This window comes from Phalaenopsis equestris, unplaced genomic scaffold (assembly GCF_001263595.1).
Source record: "Phalaenopsis equestris unplaced genomic scaffold, ASM126359v1 Scaffold000783, whole genome shotgun sequence".
NCBI classification, from domain to species: domain Eukaryota; kingdom Viridiplantae; phylum Streptophyta; class Magnoliopsida; order Asparagales; family Orchidaceae; genus Phalaenopsis; species Phalaenopsis equestris.
Window position 1 is genome coordinate 49793 of NW_018165223.1, and position 23208 is coordinate 73000.

The following is a 23208-nucleotide window of genomic DNA, read 5'->3' on the forward strand; positions in this document are numbered from 1 at the left end:
GGCATCTCTTGTTTCCATTAACACTTTCAACTTCCCTGCTCTTATCACCTACTTGACCAAGCTCTGGAGGTGTCGACACTCCTTTATGTTTTGCGCAGTACTTCTTGGTTTCTCGGAGGAAACCACCAATTCACATCGATGGCGTCTGCGTGAAATACTATTTATTTTGGATGACCTCCACCAAGTCGACCAAAGAGACCCTTAACAGAGTGGCTTTTGGTGCTTCATGGTTGTCAGACAGTTGCTCATAATGATGAGCTGGACGTTGGTCAGTGTAACACCCTTGACCTCTATTGTTATGACTGTCGACCCCTATTGCCTCAGGGCGGCCGACTGTTTTCGTAGCGTGGTCCAACCGAGGAATTCCTATTCTCCCTTGTTCTCCGCCCGTCATCCTTCCGGGCCTTCCTCTTTAGTGACTGGCGGCTACTACCCTGACAGCCGTGGGGATGGATTTATACTCCTCGGCCAAGATATGATTGTTGGTCAACTCCAACAATTCAGTGAGAGTTTTACGTTCCTGAAGGCCTCATGTGTAGCAAAATGGTCTTTTCTTTAGCCCTTGGGCTAGGGCAGCATGTGCAATAGCTGGTTCAACGCCTCAAACTTCTAGCATCTCCTTCTGGAATCTAGTGATAAATGAGCGCAGACTCTCATTGAAGCCCTGCCTTACATGCAGTAGGGTTTGCAATCTCTTTTGTAGTTACTGGGTATTGACAAATTATGCCATGAACATCTTCCTAAAATTAGCGAAGGAGGTGATTACTCAGGTGGTAGTTAGTTAAACCACTTGAGGGCCGACTCTCTTAGCGCGATGGAGAAGCGGCTACACTTGAGAGTATCGATGATCCTCAACAGGTAAATCTCTGACTTAAATGACGAGAGGTTGTCACCCAGATAGGTCTGACCTTTATAAGATTCAAGGGATGGTGTCTTGAACATCTCAGAGATTTTGACAGCTGAAATCTATCGAGAGAACACATTCTCCAGCTGGCGAGGGGACTCAATGCGCCCAAAGCACTATCTATCCAACGGTGCAGATTCAACACTGACTTGGTATTGGGAGTCTCCTTGTCTTTTGGGGCCTGGGTTCCCTTTCGTTCGCTGAGCGCCGACCATTGCTCATAGGGGTTCAATTCTCGAGGGGTTTGCTCCATTCCCAGAGCCATTGCTTTTCTAATGGCCTCCATACTCTGGCCCATCATTTGTTCCCTTAACTCTTAAATTTGTTGTTGCACAAACTCCTGAGTGCACTCCATGTTCGTTGTGTCTCCCTTATGAGCTTCTTCTCCCAGTTGTGCTCTTCTTGTTTTTGGTAGGATTCACGCTCGCCGCATTTTTTAGGATGTTGAATTTAAGATTGTCTTATGAATCCGACCCTAGAAATAGAGCATATGACATGAGAGAGGAGAGAGAGAACTGTAGAGTGTAAAGAAGACTACATTGGCGTAGATTACTCATTTGCTTTTTACTGTAGAAATGACTCTATTTATAAGCAAAGGGGATAAAAGTACAGTTATCTACTTGCTTTGCTTGTATACAGATGTCATAGGGTATTTTGGTCGTAAATAAATACATGAATTAACAAATAAAAAGTATCTTGCCTGGCTGCCCCATCGTTTTACCATCTAAGATAGGTGGACCTTGGGTTGGCCAGGTTCGTCCGATTGATTTCGTTGAGTCAGGGTAGACGATCGACTTTCTTACACTGGTCAATAGGTTGACTTTGTTGAGGCAGTCAGTCGGCTTAGCTAAGGGCAATCAATCGACTTGGCTAAAGATATTCGGTCAACTTTTAAAGGTTCTTGTGTCTCCGTACTTTGTTCGGTCAGCTGCTTTGGTCCCACTATCAGCGATTAACTCCTTAAATAGATTCTCATTGATAAGATGAGATTAGGTTATAAGGTAGAGAACACATTACCGTAATCTGACAGGTAGCTCACCCCTTAATAGGAGAACCACTTTATGTGGGTGTCATGATTGACACCTGAATAAGTCTGGCGAGACTTGAGGAGTTTCTCTGAGGTGACTCGTGATATTATTTTGAGGAGTCTGGCAAATCCTTTTCTTTGGTTGGGCATGTCCTAATCTTTGACCTAAGGGGCTTTCGATCGTTAGGCTTTGGACATAGCTTCAAGGGTGACGTGGTTAGGCATTGGATCTCGTGGGCTAACGTTGATGTGACTTTTAATCCCTTGTGGGCCATCTTTGACCATGCTTGTCTTTAATCTATAGGATCTCGAGATTCATGCTGACGTGTTTCTGGGTTACAATATATATATATATTATATATATATATACAAAATAAGAATAAATCAAAAGAAAAGCGGAATAATTAAGAATGGGCTTGTGCTCCTAAAGGAAAACACACAAATTGCAATATAAAGCCAATAGAGAAGTTGATTCAAGGGTAGAATGCCTTTATTTATGTGTCTTAAGCTCTTATTATGATTGGAGAGCGAGTAGGTCCCACTGTGAAGGATAGAGAGAAATTTAGCATTGCCTCTCAAATTTGATGGTGAAGCTCTACCATTCCAAGTTTGTCTATATTTTTTTGAATGTGGGGCTGCAGAAATTTTTGGTACATCTATTGACTAGTTGATTCCATTATCATGTCGAATGTTGGCATACCCGCCTGTGATTTGTGGCCTTCATCCACGGATTTAGTGACGAATGGTCGTGTCGCTTCGCCGACGGCGATCCTGGCACCTCCAATCGCCAGAATGACCCGAGCCGCCTACTCAACACTTAATTGACAGCCACGGACGACGTCCTCAACCTATAAACAGGCTCCTTTTCCCGCTGTCTCGACATTTCAACTGCCTCAAGTCTTCTCCCTCTCATTTGGTTTCCATTGTAGAGAAGAATTGCCGAAAACAAAAAAAAGAGGAAGAAGGAAGAAATTTGTCCAGCTAGCCTCTTCCGACTAGTTTTCCTCCGGAAAGTCCTCTCTTCTCTCCTTTTTTATTTAAATTTTTAAGTACTTTTATTTTAAGTTTAGGTTCAACCTAGACTAACCCAACTCAATAGCCTTGGATTTGGCTTGGGTTTGATTTTGACTCATGTCAACCCGACCCCGGCCTAATCCGAACCCAACCTAGACCTGACCTGACCCGACCCAACCCGACCTAACCCCAACGCAGCCTAGACTAGTTCAGTTCCAACCCAAGTCTAGTTTTATGTTTTATATTTTATGTGCAGTCTTCAAACAAAACAAAAATAACAAAAAAAAAAAAAACAAAATAAAAAGAAGGATGAAAACCTCTCACAAGATGGTTTTCCCAACAAACATCAAATCCTAAATAGAATTAAACTAAAAAAACTTAGGAAAACTTTGATTTTTCCCTATGATAGACAAACCTAGGACTTGAAATAAAATATTAATTAAATATTGAATCTCAAATAAAACATTTAAAATACATCAAGATAAAGAATAAGAAAATAACCTAGATAGATTTGATATAAACCTTAAGTTAGCTAACTTAGACAACAAATTGAGGATCATATGCTTACCACAAGTTAGTTTGAGTATAGAAACCTAGGCTAGTTTGATAGATGTTCTAGTTATTGTTAAGGACTAGAACATACAAAACAAAGAAACTTCCCCCTGAGACTAGAGGGAATGCCTTAGAATGATTATGCCAGTATTCTAAAATTTTTGTGTTCACTATTAAATTTAATGCCTTAGAATGATTCGTAGTTTCGTAGTTTCGTAGTTTCGTAGTTTATCTATCATGAAAATATTATTATGTTCACTATTAAATTTTTGTTTAATTAGTTATACATATATTAATCGAATGTAGTTATCAATAAAGGTTATAAAATTAGTGTCTTCATATAAGTTAGGGATTTTAAAAGGTTCCTAAATATAAGAATGAATCAACCTAAAAAGACTAAGGTATCTAGACTTATTTTTTTAAAAGTGAACATAATAATATTTAGCAATTTCACATGTTTCTCAACAAAAACGTTTAGTGTTTACATTTATGAAAAAGATAAGGAAATATACTAAATGTTTTTAAAAAGAATAGTGCCCTAATTTATAATGGTGTTTTCATTTAATGTTGATTGTGAGAGATGAAGGAGCAGTCAACTGATCTCAATCTTCAAGGATGTATATCATTTTCTTGGGCTAGCCTTATCATTTTCTTCATAGTGAAGTATTTAAAAAATACAATGATTAGTAAAGAAGATGACTTTGTAGTTATGATCTTTGGTAAATTTTTTGATTGTTAGAAAGCTAATTGCAAACTTTGAAATATTTATTACATTACTAAGTGTTAGGATAGGGGAAAGTAAGATATCATGTCCTGCAATAGTTGTTAAATATATATATATATATATATATATATATTTATAACTTCTATTTTTTAATTTCTTGGAGAAGATTTGTAATTTTAGATTTTGTTGGCAATATTTTTCACTTGATTAGTGGCCCCTAATTCTAAGATCCAGGAAAGGGAGGAATTATTTGAGGCGCTGAAAATATAAGAATTATAATTTTACTATTATATGCAAGAGAGCAAAAGCAAGATCAAGATGAGTTTTCTAAGAAACATAGAAAACTCATTAATTTGTCAATTTCCTCTAACTTCACAAGGCAAGTCTATCTTTTTTTTCTTATTTTCGTCTTTATTTCTTCCATATCCATATGGCTTTTCGTGGATTTTCCAATATTTATTTTTGGTTTGTCATTTCTTTTTGAATGGATGCATTAGAGATTGCCTTTAGAGAAATTTGGTCTTCTTTTTTGAGAATTTTTTGTGATAGAAAATTTTTTATCTTGAGATTCAGATATTTTCATGATAGATATTTTGAGTGCTTGACCATTGATCATCATTGCCCTTCTTACTTCTTTAGAACGTGTGAGAAAAAGTAGTTCATTTGAAGAATGGAGATTTTCTATGCTTAAAATTTGGATTCAAATTTGTTGAAGTTCATTATTGAGTTTTGTTATGGAGTCAATGGTTCTCTCTTGATTCACAAATTGCTTGAGGATCACCACATTTTCATAACAAGTTATCTTGAAATCTTTATAGTAGTCATACTCCAACCAGTAAAGCTTAATTATAAGTATTCAATGACAATATTACTTGTGCTAACAGTGGTGAGTTTTGTTGAATTTGCAACATATTTTACTTTTGAGTAGATTTATTTTACAACATCCCCATATTTTTTTTCGGTGTAGAGGAATATAAGTAGCCTGTTGATCTCTGATAGCATGGTGTTCCATAATAATGATATGATCATAGAATCAACTTATTCCTAAAATATGAAGTTCGAATTATTAGATTCCGAAAGTAGATCTACAAGATGTTGGATCATATCATTTGCTTTCAAAAAGTTATTCATGATTTGAGACTTTTTAAGGTTATTTAGTTTTATTCAAACGATAAGATGCTTGAAATCCTTGAAGTTCTCCCTTGATCCAGTTTACATCATCGGTCATGGTTAATTATTTTGAAGGAAATTCAAAGAACTCAGGCATGATGAATACAAGTTGAAGTTGATAAAAGGAATAAAGTTGTAAGTTAAAACCTAACCTTAAAGAATGAGAAAAAATTAAAGAAAAAGAATCTCATCTGGTTCTGATATCATGTGGAAAATAAAGCAATAAAGAAAAACTCTTACCAATATTCTAGACCTCAACCAAAGGTGAGGTCAACAGGAGGTATATATGTATTTCTGAGAGGTATTGCAAAATAGGAATAAATACCAGCAGCCCTAAAGAAAAGCATGTGGAGTGCAATCGAAGGGCCATAATGAAATTGATCTAATGGTATCAGGCATTGGTTCGTTTGACTTAAGTTCTTTGTTATGATTGGAGAGTGAGTGAGCCAATTAAGGAAGAGAGATAAATTCAGCAATACATTTCTTGGCATTGATAAAAAGTTATACTAAAATAATTCTCCCTCCAAACCTCAATATATTTTCTAATTCAATATTAGAAGGAACGAAGTGTTCATGCAATTCTTCTAAATTTTCATCTTTTTGGAGCCATGCTTCATCTATAAAAACAAAAACTTTACACACATTGATGCTGCATATGCTCATTATTCTAGCATTCGAATCAAATGATTTTCTTAGATGTTGAAGGTAGTATAATGTTAGGCTTGGAAGTTAATGAAGAAGATTAATGAGACATTTTGGTATTGGAAGTAGTAAAAGTCTAATACTAGACTTTGAGAAGTAAAAAAACTATAGTGAAAAGTTTCTTTAAGGGTTTGAGCATCTAGGAGTTCAACACCACTTCTAATTTCTAGTCTAAGACCTATTACAAACTTATAGCCAAGTTATTAATGAGTGCCATTACATCTTCTCTTACAAATAAACTCTCAAATATATTCAAATGTTCAGTAGCTTACATTCTTTTGAGCCTCAAAGAAAGGAGTTTAATTTCGAAAACAATATCATGTTGTCTTTGGCAATATTCACCCTTAACTTCACACTTATTTCGATTGAACTAAGATGTTGTCACCCGACATTTCTTCCTTTTGCGAAATGTTATTGAGCTATTCCTAGCATGAATCACCTGTTTCATTTTAACAAATTAGACTTTTAAAAATCTTTCACATCAAGCCAATTAATAAAAATCATTTATTTGAACTTATTAGGATCATGAATCCCATCAATGGTAGGTGCTTCAAATCCAACTCTTTATGTGGGATCATTTAACTTTGACTATAATCCCTTCATCTACTTCTTTGGACTCTTTTAATCAAATTATTTTTCTCTTCAAGGATTTGTAGGGGTTAGAGTTTGTTGATTATTATGTTTAACATTGAATTTATCTTTCAAAGTTTTATTTTTTTCCTGCAAAACAATTTTCATCTGCTTTAACTCTGTTGGCATGTTTCTCAAAGCCTAGTGTCTTCATTAGGGTTTATTGTAGGTGCTTGCTTAGGAGACACGATGAAAATGCAAATAGGATAATGAAAATGCAAGTGGTGATATAAAAAGAAATTAATGGTCTTTTTTGAAGAGACTTAAAATCAAATTAAGGCAATATTTAGTAAAGACTGATCAAGCTAGAACATTTTAATCCCCAAAAATTAAGCCAGAATATTGTAATCAAGGTGAGGGCTTACATTTTAAGGTTGCACTCATCACTCAAGAAAACTCAAGCAGGTAAAGGTAAGCTTTTTGAAAATAGATGGTGTTGTAAAGGTGGAGATCTTTAATTGAACTTTTGCAATTTCTAAATTAACATAAAAAGAAATCCTAATCTTAAATAGAAAGTAGATTAAGGTAAGCTTTTGGAAAATTGATGTTGTTGTAAAGGTGAAGACCACTACATAGACTTCATGCAATGTTTCTGTGAATTACACAATAAGACTCAAACCAAACCCCGGTCTTAAATAAGAAGGAAATATAACCTTGAGAGAATAAAAACCATTAGGATAGAGTAAGTTAAAGAAAATAAAAACCAAAAGGATAAAGTTGTTACTATAATTGTAAGAAGCACACCTTCCAAAGGCACTTGAAGCTTGCTCCGAATTGAAACTAAGTTTTCTGATTCCTAGATTTGTCTCAAATACCAGTTGTTATGGTAGTGGATTAAAGTGTAGCTGGGTTTGACGGTAACATTTTTGTCGTGCTTTGTCGAACCATGCATGGCAGCATTTAATTCAGAAAGTTAGTTGCTTTGCATGTCCGATTTGTAAAAATTTGCACTTTTCAATACAAAATAAAAATGTAAATTGCATGAAAGTACAACTAAAGTTCATGAATACATAAAAATATAACATCATCCTTATTTTTTGCATCTAATTTGAGACATAGTAACAAGTCTATGTGGTTTTGGAGTTGGTGGCCCTACATCACTTTTAATCAAGAAATAACATAATTTGGGTTGCACTAAAATATAACCTTTTATTGACAAGTATGATTTTGTTATTTTATGTAATCTATGTAATCCCCTTCCTTTCATCTCTCTCTCTCTCTCCCCCTCTTTTTTCATTAATGAGTATTTGAGAAATAAGTGCCGTATGCCAACTTGTGTGAACTCATCCCATGACGTTTGGATTTAAAATTCACTTTCGTTGATTAAGAGGTCAAGGGTATCAGAATTTTTTAACATGATTGTGGAAATCTAGGAGGATCGGCCTCCTTCTATGGTGGGCTTAGGCCAACCATTCAAGGAGTAATGGATGGTTTAATTGGAGACAATTTGGAAAACTTATTGATTAGTTTTTATTCTATTCCTATTTATGTTAATTTCAGAATTATTTCTTTTCCACATTCAGGTTACATATATTTGGTAAGATTGTAAATTAGGAGACGGATTTTTCTATATATATAGCCTTATGGTTGAAGATTGAAAATGATAATTGAGTCAGTATTTCCCCACATATATTTTATTTCTTCATATGTGTTATATGAATCGTTCTTAGTTTTAGTATTAAAATTCATTAAAAAGCATTTTTGCCAAAGGCACAGCGTAATATGTTTTATAACTCATAGCCTGGTAAAACAAACCTCTTGCGCCATTGTCATGGCTAGGAGCACAAATATAGAATAACATGCTCTATGTGCGCTATTCTTGAGCATGCACTTAAGTGCGTCGTTCAGATGACCCAAATTAGTTAGTTTGTTTTAATCTTTTGGCAGGTTTCTGAATGACACAAATTATGTTATTGAGTAATTAGCAAGAAATTTGGATGACGAGTCAAATGAAGAGAATGATTCAGTTTTCGGTGAAGAAAACTTGACATGGAATACTATCATAAGAGATGGTGGTTTCTACAAAAGAAGCTATGATTTTTTGAGCCAATCGGAAGGTGTAACAAGAAAAGAAATCTTAATCTAGACTTAGCACCCATACATTGGGACTTGAAAATGACTACCTGTGAAGATTATTTAAAGGTGGTGCTATTTTGATTTATGATAATGATAATTATTATTACTCGGCTTTTTTTATGAAAAATATGAGACTTCTAGGTATTATTTCTTATGTTGTTTAAGCTCTTTAAATTAGCATTTTGTTTCAATTTGGTTGTCTTTCAATAGTCTTCACGCATGTTAAAGCAACCTTACATGATTCAAATACTAAGTTAGTTTTGGTATGCAACCTTACATGTTAAAGCAACCTTACTGTTCTTCGTTTCTTCTTAGCAGGCTCTTTTAAATGGGAAGCCTACAGTTGTTGAGTTTTATGCAGACTGGTGTGAAGTATGCAGAGAACTAGCTCCAGATATCTACAAAGTTGAACAGCAGTACAAGTGAGTTCCTTGATTCCTTCTTTATTTAGTGCTTAAGCTGCAGGAGGATTCTATAACAAAGTCTTTCATATATGCGCATAACATGGTCTGCAGGAGGATTCTATAACAAAGTCTTTCATATACGCGCATAACATGTACATTTATTTTCTTTTTATTCTATCCAAAAAAATGATCATTATCTCTCAGGGACCGTGTCAACTTTGTCATGATGAATGTTGATAACACAAAGTGGGAGCAGGAGCTTGATGAATTTGGCGTCGAGGGAATCCCTCATTTTGCCTTCTTGGATAGAAATGGGGATGAGGAGGGGAACATTGTAGGCAGGCTTCCTAAGAAATATTTGCTGGAGAACGTTCAGGCTCTTGCAAAGGGTGAAGCATCAGTACCACATGCCCGGATGGTCGGGCAATACTCCAGTGCTGAATCCAGAAAGGTGAATCAGGTTAAGGATCCCCGAAGCCATGGGTAGGTAATTTTTTTTTTCCTAGAGCTATTTGTTGTTATTAAAAATTTAATATTGATATTGTTGCAAATATAATGTTCCCTCATATCTTGTAGATATTATTCTGTTAATAATAATAAAAATAAAACTTAGTTGATTTGAGGAGCTGAGACATGTCTTTATGCGAGATGAGAAATTCCTTGTTGAATATCAATCTACGTTTCTGTAGGATATGTGGGATCTTTTTTGTTTTTTTGGAAAGTTGTAATTTGATTTTAGGATGATTTATTGCATTAGCTTTTAATGTTTAAAAGCAATGTTTCCTTTATGTTCTCTTATTTAATTTAGATTGAAGCTGAGATCTGATATAAATAGCATTGACTATAATTGAAATATAGTTTTTGATGAATATATATTTTTTTATTATGCTTTTGATAATTCCAAAGATCATTTTCCCCTTCTAACTTTGAATTAAATTGCCCAAAGTGAGGCCGCTGCAAAGTCGCTAACTTCACATGAACATTTTGACACTGAGCTAGGGTAACTAAAGTGAATGTCATCCATGATTTGTGAGATTTAATAACTTTCATCCATGAACCAAAGTGCAACTAAATGGTGTATGGAGGACATGATTTGTGAGATTTAATAACTTTCACAACACCTCATTGACACTGAACTAGGGCAACTAAATGGTGTATGGAGGTTAGGAAATGAGTTAGATGGGTTGTGGGATAAGAAACAGAAATGGGAACGATGACGATGGTTGAGGAATGACGAAAAGTTGCTATTGGATAACAAATTGAATGTCGGAACAACAATTCAGTGGTTTTTTTACTGGAAATATCTTGGCAAATGGCGATGTACGGATGAAGAGGAGATTCTAGCAACTATTATCTTCAAGATACAAATTCAACGCTTGAAGAAAAATAGGCTACAATTGTCCAAGTACGAGAACGTAGGGATAAAAGTCTCTAAATAATAATAATCAAGCAAAAGTTTATAAATTAGCTTATAAGTAACATATCTATATTGAGGCATAAAATAAACACTAATTCTAAATAGACTAATATTACAATAATTGTAAAAGAGTCCCATCCGACTTTCTATTTTCAAGACAAGTTACGAGATATGATTCTTGCCCTATTGAATCCTGCATAAGCGGGGTTGTAGGATCCTGCGGAACCACACGAGACTACTCCCACGTCATTCTCCCTAGCTTGGAGAGGTTTATTCTTTTTCTTTGAAAGAACCATGATCTTACTATCCGATGTTCTTTTCCATAGAATATCTAAAGAGATTTCCAAAGCTATGGTTCACTATTTTTGTCTGATCATCTGTCTACTGATGTGTTGTTGAACTGAATTGAAACTTGGTGCTCAACTTAGCTCATAAAATCTTCTAGAAATAACTCAAAAAATTTTATCTCTATTTGAAGTGATGGATGCTTGAACTCCCTCAATAGTGACAACCTAGTAGTAGAATTTAAGTCATAAAAACTTGAAACCCTCTCAATTGGGGGCTATGTTTTGTATGGTATTAGCTCCTCGAAATCATTGTCTTCTAGGAAAACCAATGTTAGTTCTGCTAGTGGTTCTTTCAATATCCACAAAAAGATTGTTCATGGCACTATATTCATAAACTCTCATGAATGCCTATTATATCAGACTTCTTTCAAGGTAAGAATGTAATACACTTCTCATCATTTGTGAAAGAATACGTGTTCCTGTATCTATCATAATGCGTGCAACGATCGTACTGTCAAGGACGACCTAATAAGATGTGACAAACATCTATAAGTACCACACCTGCTCATGGAACTTGTCTCTAATAGAGAACTCGATGAGACATCTTCTATCACTAGGATTTTATTCCATTTCTTCAACCAATATAGAACAAAATTGGGTGTGCTTCTATGCTGCCAGGTTCAACTTGTTAATCATTTGAGTAAACATAACAATCTCATAATTGCTTGTGTTAATGATAAGACTAATGTTGGCATCAATTTTTGATGTCGCAAGTGTTGGATGTCTGCTCGAGCGCTATAGAACCTTGTTTGATGCATGTGTTAATTTCCGTGACGCAAGACATCCAATTGAGACCTTTCAGCGTGTGTTGAGGGGCACATAGCCAAAGTCATTATGCTAGGCTTTGGCTTTCACTTAGGTGAAGATCAATCGATATTTGGCTCTTCGGACGAGTTCGATTGGATTGACAAATGTTATTCATCGCGCTACGTGCAAAACTGGTTCGAATTGGCTTGACTGTTGATGAAGTTGTCTAGATGACTCCGGATGACGAAACGGACTGCACGAGTGCGTTTGAGACGTTAATTTCACCTATAGTGGATGTCTATTTTGCTACTGCTTTGTTGGTGGGCTAAAAATGTGCAAATTATCATTTGTGTTTGTTTGCAGAAAAAGTGGCCCGAACGACCCTGGATAACGAAACGAAGAATGCGAGTGTGTCCGGAATGTTGATTTTACCTAGGGGAAACATTCAATTCATTATGAGGTTGTGTCCGAGCTAAAATGCACAAATTGACATATATCTAAATTATTTTTTATTATTATTTAATATCAAAGTAAAATATATTATATTATCCTATTTAAGCATTGCATAAAACCTCTCTCCTCTATCCATCACAAGTGACCTAACCCTCGGCCGCCACCTTCATCTCGCGAGAGGAACCTTAGCCCGAGCTGCTTGGCAGCCGACCCTCTTCGCCGAAGCACACCGTCGGCCACCTTCGCTGAAGTCCGAGCTCCTCCAGCCGCCGGTCGAACCCGATAGTGTTGCATCCTTCTTTTTTTTGGCCAGTTGCATGTCAAGCCCTTCCCCCCTGCCGGTCTGCTTTGTTGGTATGTTTCCCGGTTGCTGGAGCTCCCGACCTCCTTGAGGCGATCCTCGTCGTCAAGCCTTCTTCCCAGCAGTCGGACGCCTACCTGTATGGATCCCTTCCTTCTCAGTTTGAAAAGCTCAGCTTTCTTTCTCCCTCACCAACAAGCGTGCAAGCCGGCCAGAACTTGGCTGGAAGCCTTCTCATCATCCTGTTTTTCTCCTTGCGATGCAGAGAGATCTGAAACCCCCATTTTTCTTCTCCTTCTATTGTGTGTTTTCACTAAAACCATGGAGGTTGTTGGATGAAGCTTGGGGGATCCAGGGCTAAAATCAGTAAAGCCCGAATTGGTGAAGTCAGCGGCCTTCTTCTCATCAAAACCGACCATCCGACAAGACTTAGGTCAAATCCATGTTAAATCTTGTTCTAAATCCGACATAAGCAATCCTCATTAAAGGGTATATTGTTGATATGTTGTGATCTCTTTCATGGTTGGGGGATAATAGAGATGAGCTTATAGTATTGCATTCTCCCTCATAATGGGGTGACCTTGTTGGTTTTCATTTCTTGTCTGCTGGGACTTTGTTGGAGCTCCTACCACAACGTTGCGACGACATCGTTGTAGCTCGTATTTCCGAGCAACCCTTTACACAGGTACGTTTTGGTCATATTAGGGTTAGTGGTGTTTAGGCGTGTGGGTTTGATTGCCCTCACGAGGTGTTTGCGCTAGTGTGAGCCGGCGTTGTTAGGCGCATTCGTGATGTATTGTTTATTCACCTAGAGCTAGCCTTTAGGTTAGGACTTTTTATACGTGACCGAACACTCTCCGTAGAGCCAAGTGTCTCTCCTTTGTTGTGGCCTTAGCATAAGTTCTGATGGGTCGGAGTCCTTCACTCCCCTTACTCTGGATTCCCCAAGTTTACTTGGAGAAACTGAGAGGTCAGACTTGGAAAAGCGATAGAAGCTTTGTAGTTGGATCACTTTGCGAAGTCTGGAGAAGTTCACGAGCTAGCTCATTTCGTGCGCCGTGTGGAGAGTTTCCCCCTTGGAGATCCTAGGAGAAAATTTCCACATTTCCTCACCAAAGTAAGAGGCGGCGATGCCGTTTCCCAGGTGAGGTCACTAACATGGGCTTGGTTGGCTATCTGCATGTTGGTTTGCTTCAGATTGCACTCATTTTGCTTTGGGCATATTTGCATTTTGCTTTGCTCCGACTGGTCATCCTGGCTTGGTGAGCATCTCACTTTGGTTCGACCGTCCGCCCCGGCTCGGTTAACCGATTACTTTGGCTCGACCAGCAGCCCGACCCGGTCAACCGTGCACTTTGGTTTGACGGGCCACCACAGCTCAGCCGACCGATCATTTGCATGCTTGTATGCTTTTTTGGATCATTTTGCATACTCGTTTGCATGTGCTTGTTTGCTTGCTTGTATGATGCATTACATCTTGTATGTGTTAGCTTGCACGATCACTATCATTTTCTTGTGTTGCACCTCTTCTGGTCGCTGCCTCCATAACATACCCATTTCATGGGCCTCAATCTCCACGACACGCCCACCCTTCAGGTCACTATCTCTGCGGCACACCCATCTGTCCTCGGGTCACTGCCTCTATGACACACCCACTTCTCGAGCCCCTGCCTTTAGGGCAAGCCCATCCTCGGGTCATGGCCTCTACGACACACCCACTTCTCGGACCCCTGCCTCTATGGTATGCACATCCTCGGTTCACTGCTACCATGACATACCCATTTCTCGGTCCCTACCTCCAAGGTGCGCCCATCATTGGGCCACTACCTCCATGGCACACCCACTTTGTGGGTCGCCACCTCTACGGTGAACCCAATTTTTTGAGTCACTGCTTCACGACACACTCATCACTTTTGGCATTTGAATGTTTGCATTTGCATTTACATGTTTGCATGGATAGCGAGCCAGGCTTAGTAGGTGAGTGACCCCGTGTCGGTCGCGATGCCTTAACGAGCATTGCTTTCCAGGTCGACCCCGAAGAGAAATGCGAGTTAAGTCACCGTGATTGACACCAATATGACTGTGCTAAGGATCCAATGGATCTAACTTGTGTCACCCCTCTTCGTGACGCCTGTTAGATCCTTCGGATCTTTAAGACGGGTCCGACATGGCTACCTCGTCATACCCTGTCTTACCTCGCACTTAGATACTAGGTTAATGCACTTTCTCGGTAGATGGCGTTCTAGGCTAGGATTTACGTTGCTACGTAGTCTTTTTGATGTCTGGCTAGTTTTCCTTGCTGGATTGGTTGCCCTAGTCAGGTATCATTCTTTTGCATTGTGCCCATGGTGCGATTGCATGCTTCATATGTATGGTAGTATGTTAGGGTGCTTTTCTGCAGGGAGCCGTGCGTCTATGTACACACACATATACCGCTATGTGGGGAGCAAATAATGATTTCTAATAACTTGCTTGCAGGTGTTATTTAGCTCCTCCACTTATAAGACATAACTCATTATACATTATATGCATGTGAGCTTTCTCGCTAACATTTGTTTTCATGCAGGATTGAGTCTTTTCTCATTTTCCTATGTACTTTTAGAGTCTTAGAGAGTCTTGTAGCATAAATAAAATACAGGCACGTGTTCCAAGGTGTTTAGTGTGGGAACCACGTGAAGAGGACTAGGAGCAGATGCTCGTGCCCCGTATCTTAATTCTACATTTTTATATTGATTTATATAATTAGGGGTAAACATGTATATGCGAAGTCCGACCGCTCATTTTTTCTCTGGGATATATTCCCGGCCCAGCGGCACCGACCTTTTATTATTTTATTTTGCTTGTTTGCTTTTTGTCAAAAGCATGCTTGCATTGCCTAGATCATTTTTCCTTGTTTCTTTCTATGGTTGTCTGGTTCTCAGGATAATGCAATCTAGGCTCATTAAGGGCCCTAAAATTATAAAGTTTTTTGATAATTAAAATTTAAGATTAAAATTTTAAGGACTTTTATTTCCTGCATATATTAATATGGTTAAAATATTTAAGATAGTTAAAATTTAGGATTAAAATTTTGGTTTTGACATAAAACACATGAAAACATATTAAATTGTATATAACGAAATCAACTAACCACATTGAAAGTGAATTGAAGTAAAAGCCCTTTGATATATGCAGAGAACATGGATGATTGCATGAATTAACATTAAAACAAAATAATTCGAGGAAATTAAATGAAATGCCCCATAAAACATGGATAGAACTTGATAATGTACAATAAATATTTGAAGAATTTCATGTTTGTATGGGGGAATTTTGATTTGAATATGTAATTTGAACACTATACCCTTTACTTTGTGTTGAACTCCTTTGAATATGATGTGTTATTTCTTTTAATTGATCCTTGCTTCTTGCTTACATGCCTAGTATTCTCCTTGATCTTCACAGCTTGATGAAGAAAAAGAGAAGGGATCCTCTCGGTTTTTCCTTGGGGAAGAGAAAGTGGTTTCTGGTTTGGCTTGAAGGAGGAAAACTGAAGAGAGGGAGGCACGAAATGAAAGGGATGAAATCCTCTCAGTTTTGCCTTGGGGAAGAGAAAGTGGTTTTGGGTTTGACTTGAAAGTGGAAAATTGAAAAAAGGGAGGCAAGAAATGAGGGAAATGACTTGGGTTTGAAGGATTTTTGGCTAAGCAGTGGGGGAGTGAGGTTCTTTTGGAGAGTAAGGTGGCTACAAGGAGGGGGGACATCTAAGATGATGAGGGGAGTTAGTTTTTTAAATTGTATGGTGAGGATTTGACCAAATCGGAGGGAAAACGGAGGGGATCCATGGGTAGGTTGAATTAGATCAATGAGGAAATTCTCTTGAATCGATGAAGTGGCACAAGGAGAGTGGTCAGGTTAGAGAGTGGATGGAAGGCTTAGATTGAATGGCAAAGTGGTAATTTTTGCCAAAGAGTGGAGCATTTCGGTAAATTGTCAAGGGTTGTTAGGAAAAACTAAAATTATATACCATTTTGAAGAGGATAAAACAAGAATTCCAATGGTTTAAACCATTTTGAGAAAGGAATTCTCTAGCTCAGGATATGACTATATGAAGGGTGAAGGTGATTATGAGATAGTTATAGGTAGCCATTGTAAAAAAAATGCTTTAGCTCATTTTAAAGACAATAATTCAAGGAATTTAATGGTCAAGGTGGTTTTGGTTGATTCAAGCTCGGTAAAAAAGATATGACTGATCAAAGTAGGCCCCACTCTAAAAGAGAGAAAATGGTGATTTTTTAGGAAAAAAATATTAGATTTTGTTTATCAAAATTATTTATTAATAAATTTAGAACTTCTTTTATTGAAGTTTGGGGTTGATTTGAAGACTTTTGAAGGAGTTATGATCAAATTATCATTTTATTACAAAAGTTATTATTTTCAATTTTGATTAACATCGGCTCAAAAGGTACCCAAACGAGGTCATAATAAAGCACAAAGAACTCATTTGAAAGATTTTGACAATACAGATGCAATGACGACGTTCGTTTTCAAAAATAATGACTCGTTAAAAATTTTTTATGTACAATTATTTTTCATGTATGGGAATCCTGAATGCATAATTTTACATGAAAACAGTGTAATATGACCACCAAATTGGTTTGCTTGATTTTATATTTGAATTTGAAGATCATGCAATTTATATGTAATTTGGGCCATTAAATTGACTTGTGGGAGAAAACAATTATTTTAGGGGTTACGACAATAATCAACATGTATGATATTTTGACTTGAAGAATTCCATGTAAAAATTGTTTTAGTTGATCATCAAGTTTTTCTTGCATGGTCTTTATTGATGATAATAAGCCTCATGCCGTGTTCAAAATCAAGTTTTGAGTCTTACAAAAGCCTCGAGTGAGAAAACAATAATCTCAAGGTTTGAGTGTTAGGTTTAATTTTAGGGTTATCTCTGAAGTTGGTTAGATTGATTGTGTTTGATGACTGTTTTGGCTTCCTTTAATTTTATTGAGTTGAAATTTCAATTTTCTTAAGATCAAACTTGAGTGAAGTCCAATTAAGATCAACTTGGGGAAACATGGTTGACAAAAAATGAGGTCAACATCTACTCCCTAAGACTAGAGGGAATACTGATGTAACCCATATTTATTGCCAAAGGTATTCCGAACCACTTTGAAACTATGAAAAGCTCCACATGCCATGATCATGGTACTCCATGAGAATTTCTAATTATGAGGTTGGTTATAGTCGAGGGATATCAATGTGTCTGGGACGATGGAAAGTCATGGGCATCCTGATTGGTGGCGTTATTCCCATAGTTTAGGTTAGTCTACCCATTAGGGTTATGTATAGAGTCTAGGTTTCACTTTCATCTAAAAATCCTTCATATCCAACTCTATTCCCTAGTTTAAGAGCTTCAACAACTTCAGTTAGTCAAACTAAATGTTCCTAAGTAATCCCTTTTACTTTTCCTGATCAATTAAAACTATTACCAACTTTTCTCAAATTATCACTCATGATGCTTGAGGTAAACCTCCTTCCCTATATGGTTAAATCCCTTTTTTTGGGCCTTTTAATGACACTATAATTGAATTGTAAGTCCGATCCTTTTAAGCTTAAGCTTTCCACTTTAAATCCTTCCTTCACCTCCAACATTTTAATTATGAAAGTCCAATCTTAATAGTCTAAATCATTATATTACTAGAGACTTTTCTTTAGGGCTCACAACTCTATAAATGTAATTAACAATGATGGTTTACCCTTATAGAGAACACAACCCCATAAATAAAATATAAAACTTATCTTACACATGTAAGGTACGGGGAAGAAACCCTGGTTCTGTAGACTTACAGTCTTCATTATCTTGTGATCGGGTCCATTTTATAGATAATATTTAATTCCCTCGAAAGTGATATTATTTTTCAAAATTTCGTGCCAGATCATTTAAATAAAAGCCCTAAGAAAGTTCTATGGTGTGTGGTGCATAAAAATCTCCCACCAGGGAGCCCACTTTGCATCCATACGGTCCGATGACCTTTTCTTTGGTTTAATAAATAACCCATTGGGTATGATGTTAATTTTAGAGTAAGGAAAGGTTTACCCTCTGATTGGACTTCCAAAATTAAGATCCTAAAAATCATCAAAATTATACCAAAAGAAAATTAAAATCATTAAAAGGAAATTAAATTATAAAAATTAGCCCAAAGAAAAATTGAAGTCACCAAAAGTGAAATTTAAAACTTCCTAAAAATCACTAACTAAGATTTAAACCTAAAACTAAATACACCCAAATCAAAGTTAAAATCCAACCATCATTAAAGTTTTAAAATTAAAACTCTGGACATCGAAAGACCAAATGAACTCATAAATTCAAATAAAACCCAAAAAAAATTCAAAGCAATCTAAAACCAAATCAAATAAAAAAATTAAGGGCATGTTTGGGGCAGCTGTAGCTTATTTAAAAGCAGTTGTACGACCGTTGTGGCAACAAGGTGTTGCACGGAAGCTGTTGTGGTTATATTGGCTGTCTTTTTTCTTTTAATTTGCAATTTTGAAATAGTTGTGTAGCAGCTGTTTTTGAACAAATGACATTTCTGCCTTTATATTATAATGTTTTTTATAACATAACTAATCTTGCTAGCACATTCCATACTTGAAAGCAAATATCAAGTTCAAACATTACAAAATGAAAATAGACAACTCACTAAACAATGAGTAACATAAGAACCAAAATTAAAAAAAATGACTATTTAAATAATAATTGATAATATGAGAATATTATTTTTAAAATGTGGCTGGTTTATTCACGAGGTAAGTCGTCCTCTAGAGAAACTCTTCACGCTCGAGCACTCTTGGCGGTGGAATCCTCCAATCTGCCCACCTAAAGAAGTCACAATTCTCTGTTATTCTCCTTGGACAGCTGAAAAACTGTCTTCCATAGCTATGTGGCTATCGTGAAGTCCATTGTAGTTCACAATAACAGTACAATTCTTTGGAGGTGCCGAAAATCTTCGAGCTTATCTTTCCTGAAGGCTCAAAATCATAAAGCGCTTACTTTAGATGTAACATTAGTAAAATTTAATAATATAAGTAATCAATTAAAGTTTTATGCAACAGTGAGGTCTCAGAGAACACAGTATATAAACCAATGAATCTGTCACTACAAAAAGACAACCGACCTTATAAAAAAAGGGTTCTTGGTTGCCTTTAACCAATGTAATACTGAGCTTGTGTGTGTCGCATATGCATATCACCAATAAAAATGTCGTCCAGAAGAAACTCAAAAACCACTGAGAAAGGAGAGGAACTTAGTTGCCTTCATTGAGATATCAGATGTGACAAGAACCAATAACGACATATAGTCATCGAGAAGAACCCTTAAGGATGAATGTCTCATTATATAGATCCAAAACCCACAGAAAAAACATGTAATATTTTGGTTACATTTATTACCCAGGGTTGCCTCATCAACCATCCAAGTGGAAAAGAATACATGCTTAAGGAAAATAAATATACATGAAAATACTGTTACAATAAACATTAAATGTATAAGAAAAAGAAATATACATGACTTGTATAAACTACTGATATAATAAACAGTAAATATTTTCAACTTACATTACAAATAAAATAAAAACAAAAAATAGACCTTCCTTCCATTCAACCTCCAATTATAACATCTGCAATTCATTCCCTCAACTCTGCCATCTCACTTGCACATTTCCCATCTTGAGTGCAAGTTTTGGGCACATCAATTTTGGCCTTTGATAAAGTTGTCTAAGATGATATTCATATGCCTTAGCAGAGGCATGTGAATGATCTTCATTAGCCCTACTGAAAATATCGTTGCGGGATGAATGTCATCTAATATAGTTGTGGAGAGCCATCTTGGCGAGCACAATCTGCACTTGTTTATAAACAAATATGTAGGCACATCGCGTAGTATGACCCGTTTCTTTTTCTAAACTTCAAATGTTCTTTTAATAACACCGTGTGAGGAGTAGTGTCTCTTGTTGAACATTTCTCTCTTGTCTTGAGTGATATTGCTGGCTCTCTTGAAGTTAGGTACGTGATATTTCATATCAGAATAGAGCTTCAGAAACCTAAAAAATATCCAACATTGACTGAATAATTTTACTAAGTTATTAATACAACGAATTATAGTAAGAACAATATCTGACTAGTTCGGTCTCAAGCAAACCTAGGGTGGATGAGGAAAGTTGTATTTTTTAGTTCGTGTTGCAAATTTAAAAATCTGACTATCATGTTCACTGCCCTCCCAATAGACCATGACAAAAGTGAAGCATATTTTGAAGTCACATATAACAATGACATTCTGCGGTGGTGAACCGCATCACCCGAAGAATGTGATCTTCTCATTATTTATAACATGTGCATCCACATGTGTTCCATCGATCACTCTAATACTGTTCAAAGAAGTGAAATAAGGTTAACTAAATTATTATGTTCAATATCTGACTATAATAAATAAGTAAATTTATCTCAAAATATGACATATGTTGTGTGTCTTGCAAAATCTCTATGGGAGTCCTTTTGAATGTTGAGTTAGTTGGCTTGATAACTTGTGATAAAAACTTACTAATGCATTCAACCCAACTTAAAAGATACATACAGATTGTTATAGATGAGTGTTGGAATCGCTCCATGACTCTTCTCATAAATTCATTCTGTGATAATATGTAAAGGGTTATTGCTAACATCTTTCGTGAAGTCATTTTGAAGGAGCCATGAAGTCCATGATTCTTATGTTGTTCATCCAAGAGATCGATGAATACAGGCTGTGTCATACAAAACATAATGTTGAATCTTGTTGGGTGGTCTGCAAGCAACTCCCCAACCCACTTATCACAAATGTATGAGCTTGTCATGCAAGGAGAGCGCACTATGTATGAGTTATAATACTCATACATCAAACACACTGTAACTACAATTCTCTTTTTGTGGTTTTCTTTATTTGCATTCATGTAGCTAACACATAAGTATCACCAATTTAGCTACCAAACATCACATGCAAATAAAATTAGAGAAGCAAATACAAAACATAATGATGGAAAATAAAAATACAAATAAGCATTCATTGCTTTTCAACGACAAAATAAAAATCCAAAGTAGCATGGACAACGAGCCATCGAAAAGCAAATATAAAATGTCTAGCTAGAATAAAATAAAATTCAAGTGTCCCTCAGGTGTCTTTGTTCGCATGAAAACAACTTAAATAATGCACCCTGCGGTCAGGGGTCATCGTCATGAGAATCTCTCTTTGGGTTGGGTCTTCAAGCAACTTTATAAATAACAAATACAATGACATGTCCTCATAAATTTCTGGGCTTGCCTCTAGAATTTGCATAACCTACTGAATGGATGTTGCATGTGATGGGTCAAGGTCATTGGTGCATGAAGTTATTGATCGGTTTTGAAATTTGGCTTCTAATGAAAGTAGCACATTCTTTTTTTCTTTTTCTCAACCATAAAACACTTTGATCGACTGGTGAATTCAACTTCGTTGAGGTTCTAGGGCCTTCATTGGAATCACATGTTTATTCAACATCCAAGTTTTTCATCGATGCCACCAAACCTCGTCTCATTAGGGTGCATGCATTATTGGTCTTTGCCAAAATACCACTAAACATACGGTTTAACTTTTTTCTAGCTCAAGATTGATGCCACTTTATTTAAAATTTTTTGCAAACAACACGAGCTACAAATTGATAGGATGTCATCTGAAAAAATTGAAAACTTGATAAAAGCAGTGGGTGTTTTATAAATGCTCACCTCTAAACTATCTTGCCACCATTCCTCTGAAGCATCAATTGTTCGCTTTATCTGATCCCAACCCAAACCCGAGGTTCCTCACTTCAATTCTTTCTAGATTTTCCAATCATTTTTAGTTGATCTTGTTTGTTTTTTAATTGCATCCTATCGTACTACCTACCTGCACCTTGAATAATTTAATAATATTTTGTCACTCTTCCATGTTGAAATTAGTTGTTGGTTGATCCCTTGATACTGCTAATATGCAAAGTACAACAATAATTCAAATTATATTTCACTATGTTTCTAAGTACAACAATAATTCAAATTATATTTCACTTATGTTTCCTTTGCAACAAAACAAAAGCCTTGATCCTGAAGAAAAATAAGAATTTAACTTTTAATTTATATATATTAGGATACTACGCAAGTATACATATCGTTATCAAGTAATATAAGATTTTTTGATTAAGACCTGAATATCAAACCCACAGGGAATTTAAACATTATGTACTTTTAGAAAATTTTCTATTTTTAAAAAGACAATTACTTAAACTGAACGTATTTTGCAGTAATAAAAATTCAAATATTTTTTGTATTCTTGATTTTTTGACAAAACAGTACAACTTAAAAAGATAACTAGAGTTTTGTAGATGAAAAACACTTAATAAGAATATATCTTTCTTCTTATCATGAATCAGTAATAAGTATAAGAATTATATTGTGGAAGTATGCAAATTGTGTTGTGTCAAATAAGAACAGCAATATTTTTTACCCTTACTAGAGTTGCTATAAAGAAAATTGGCTAATTTAAAGTTTGAATAGTTCTGAAGACCGGCTAGGCAGAGAAGATACTAGCTCTCACTCTAGAGTTCCCCCGATTCCCTCCACCTGAGGGCTAACATCTCGTATCGGAACCTAAAATAAAATATCAAGTTGGGGGCTTCAACCTGTCACTTTAAAGTCCTCTAACTC

General features: G+C 36.2%; 1 protein-coding gene across 1 annotated transcript in view; it reads left to right on the forward strand.

The window, feature by feature from the left end:
* Window positions 1-9848, forward strand: part of LOC110031180 — a 32034-nt gene extending 22186 nt beyond the window's left edge. Inside the window, exons 4-5 of the mRNA XM_020734261.1 lie at window positions 9118-9221; window positions 9408-9848. Of these exons, the coding sequence (XP_020589920.1) occupies window positions 9118-9221; window positions 9408-9690 (387 nt within the window). The 3' untranslated portion in view covers window positions 9691-9848. The remainder of the gene's footprint in view (window positions 1-9117; window positions 9222-9407) is intronic.
* Window positions 9849-23208: the final 13360 nt, after the last annotated feature.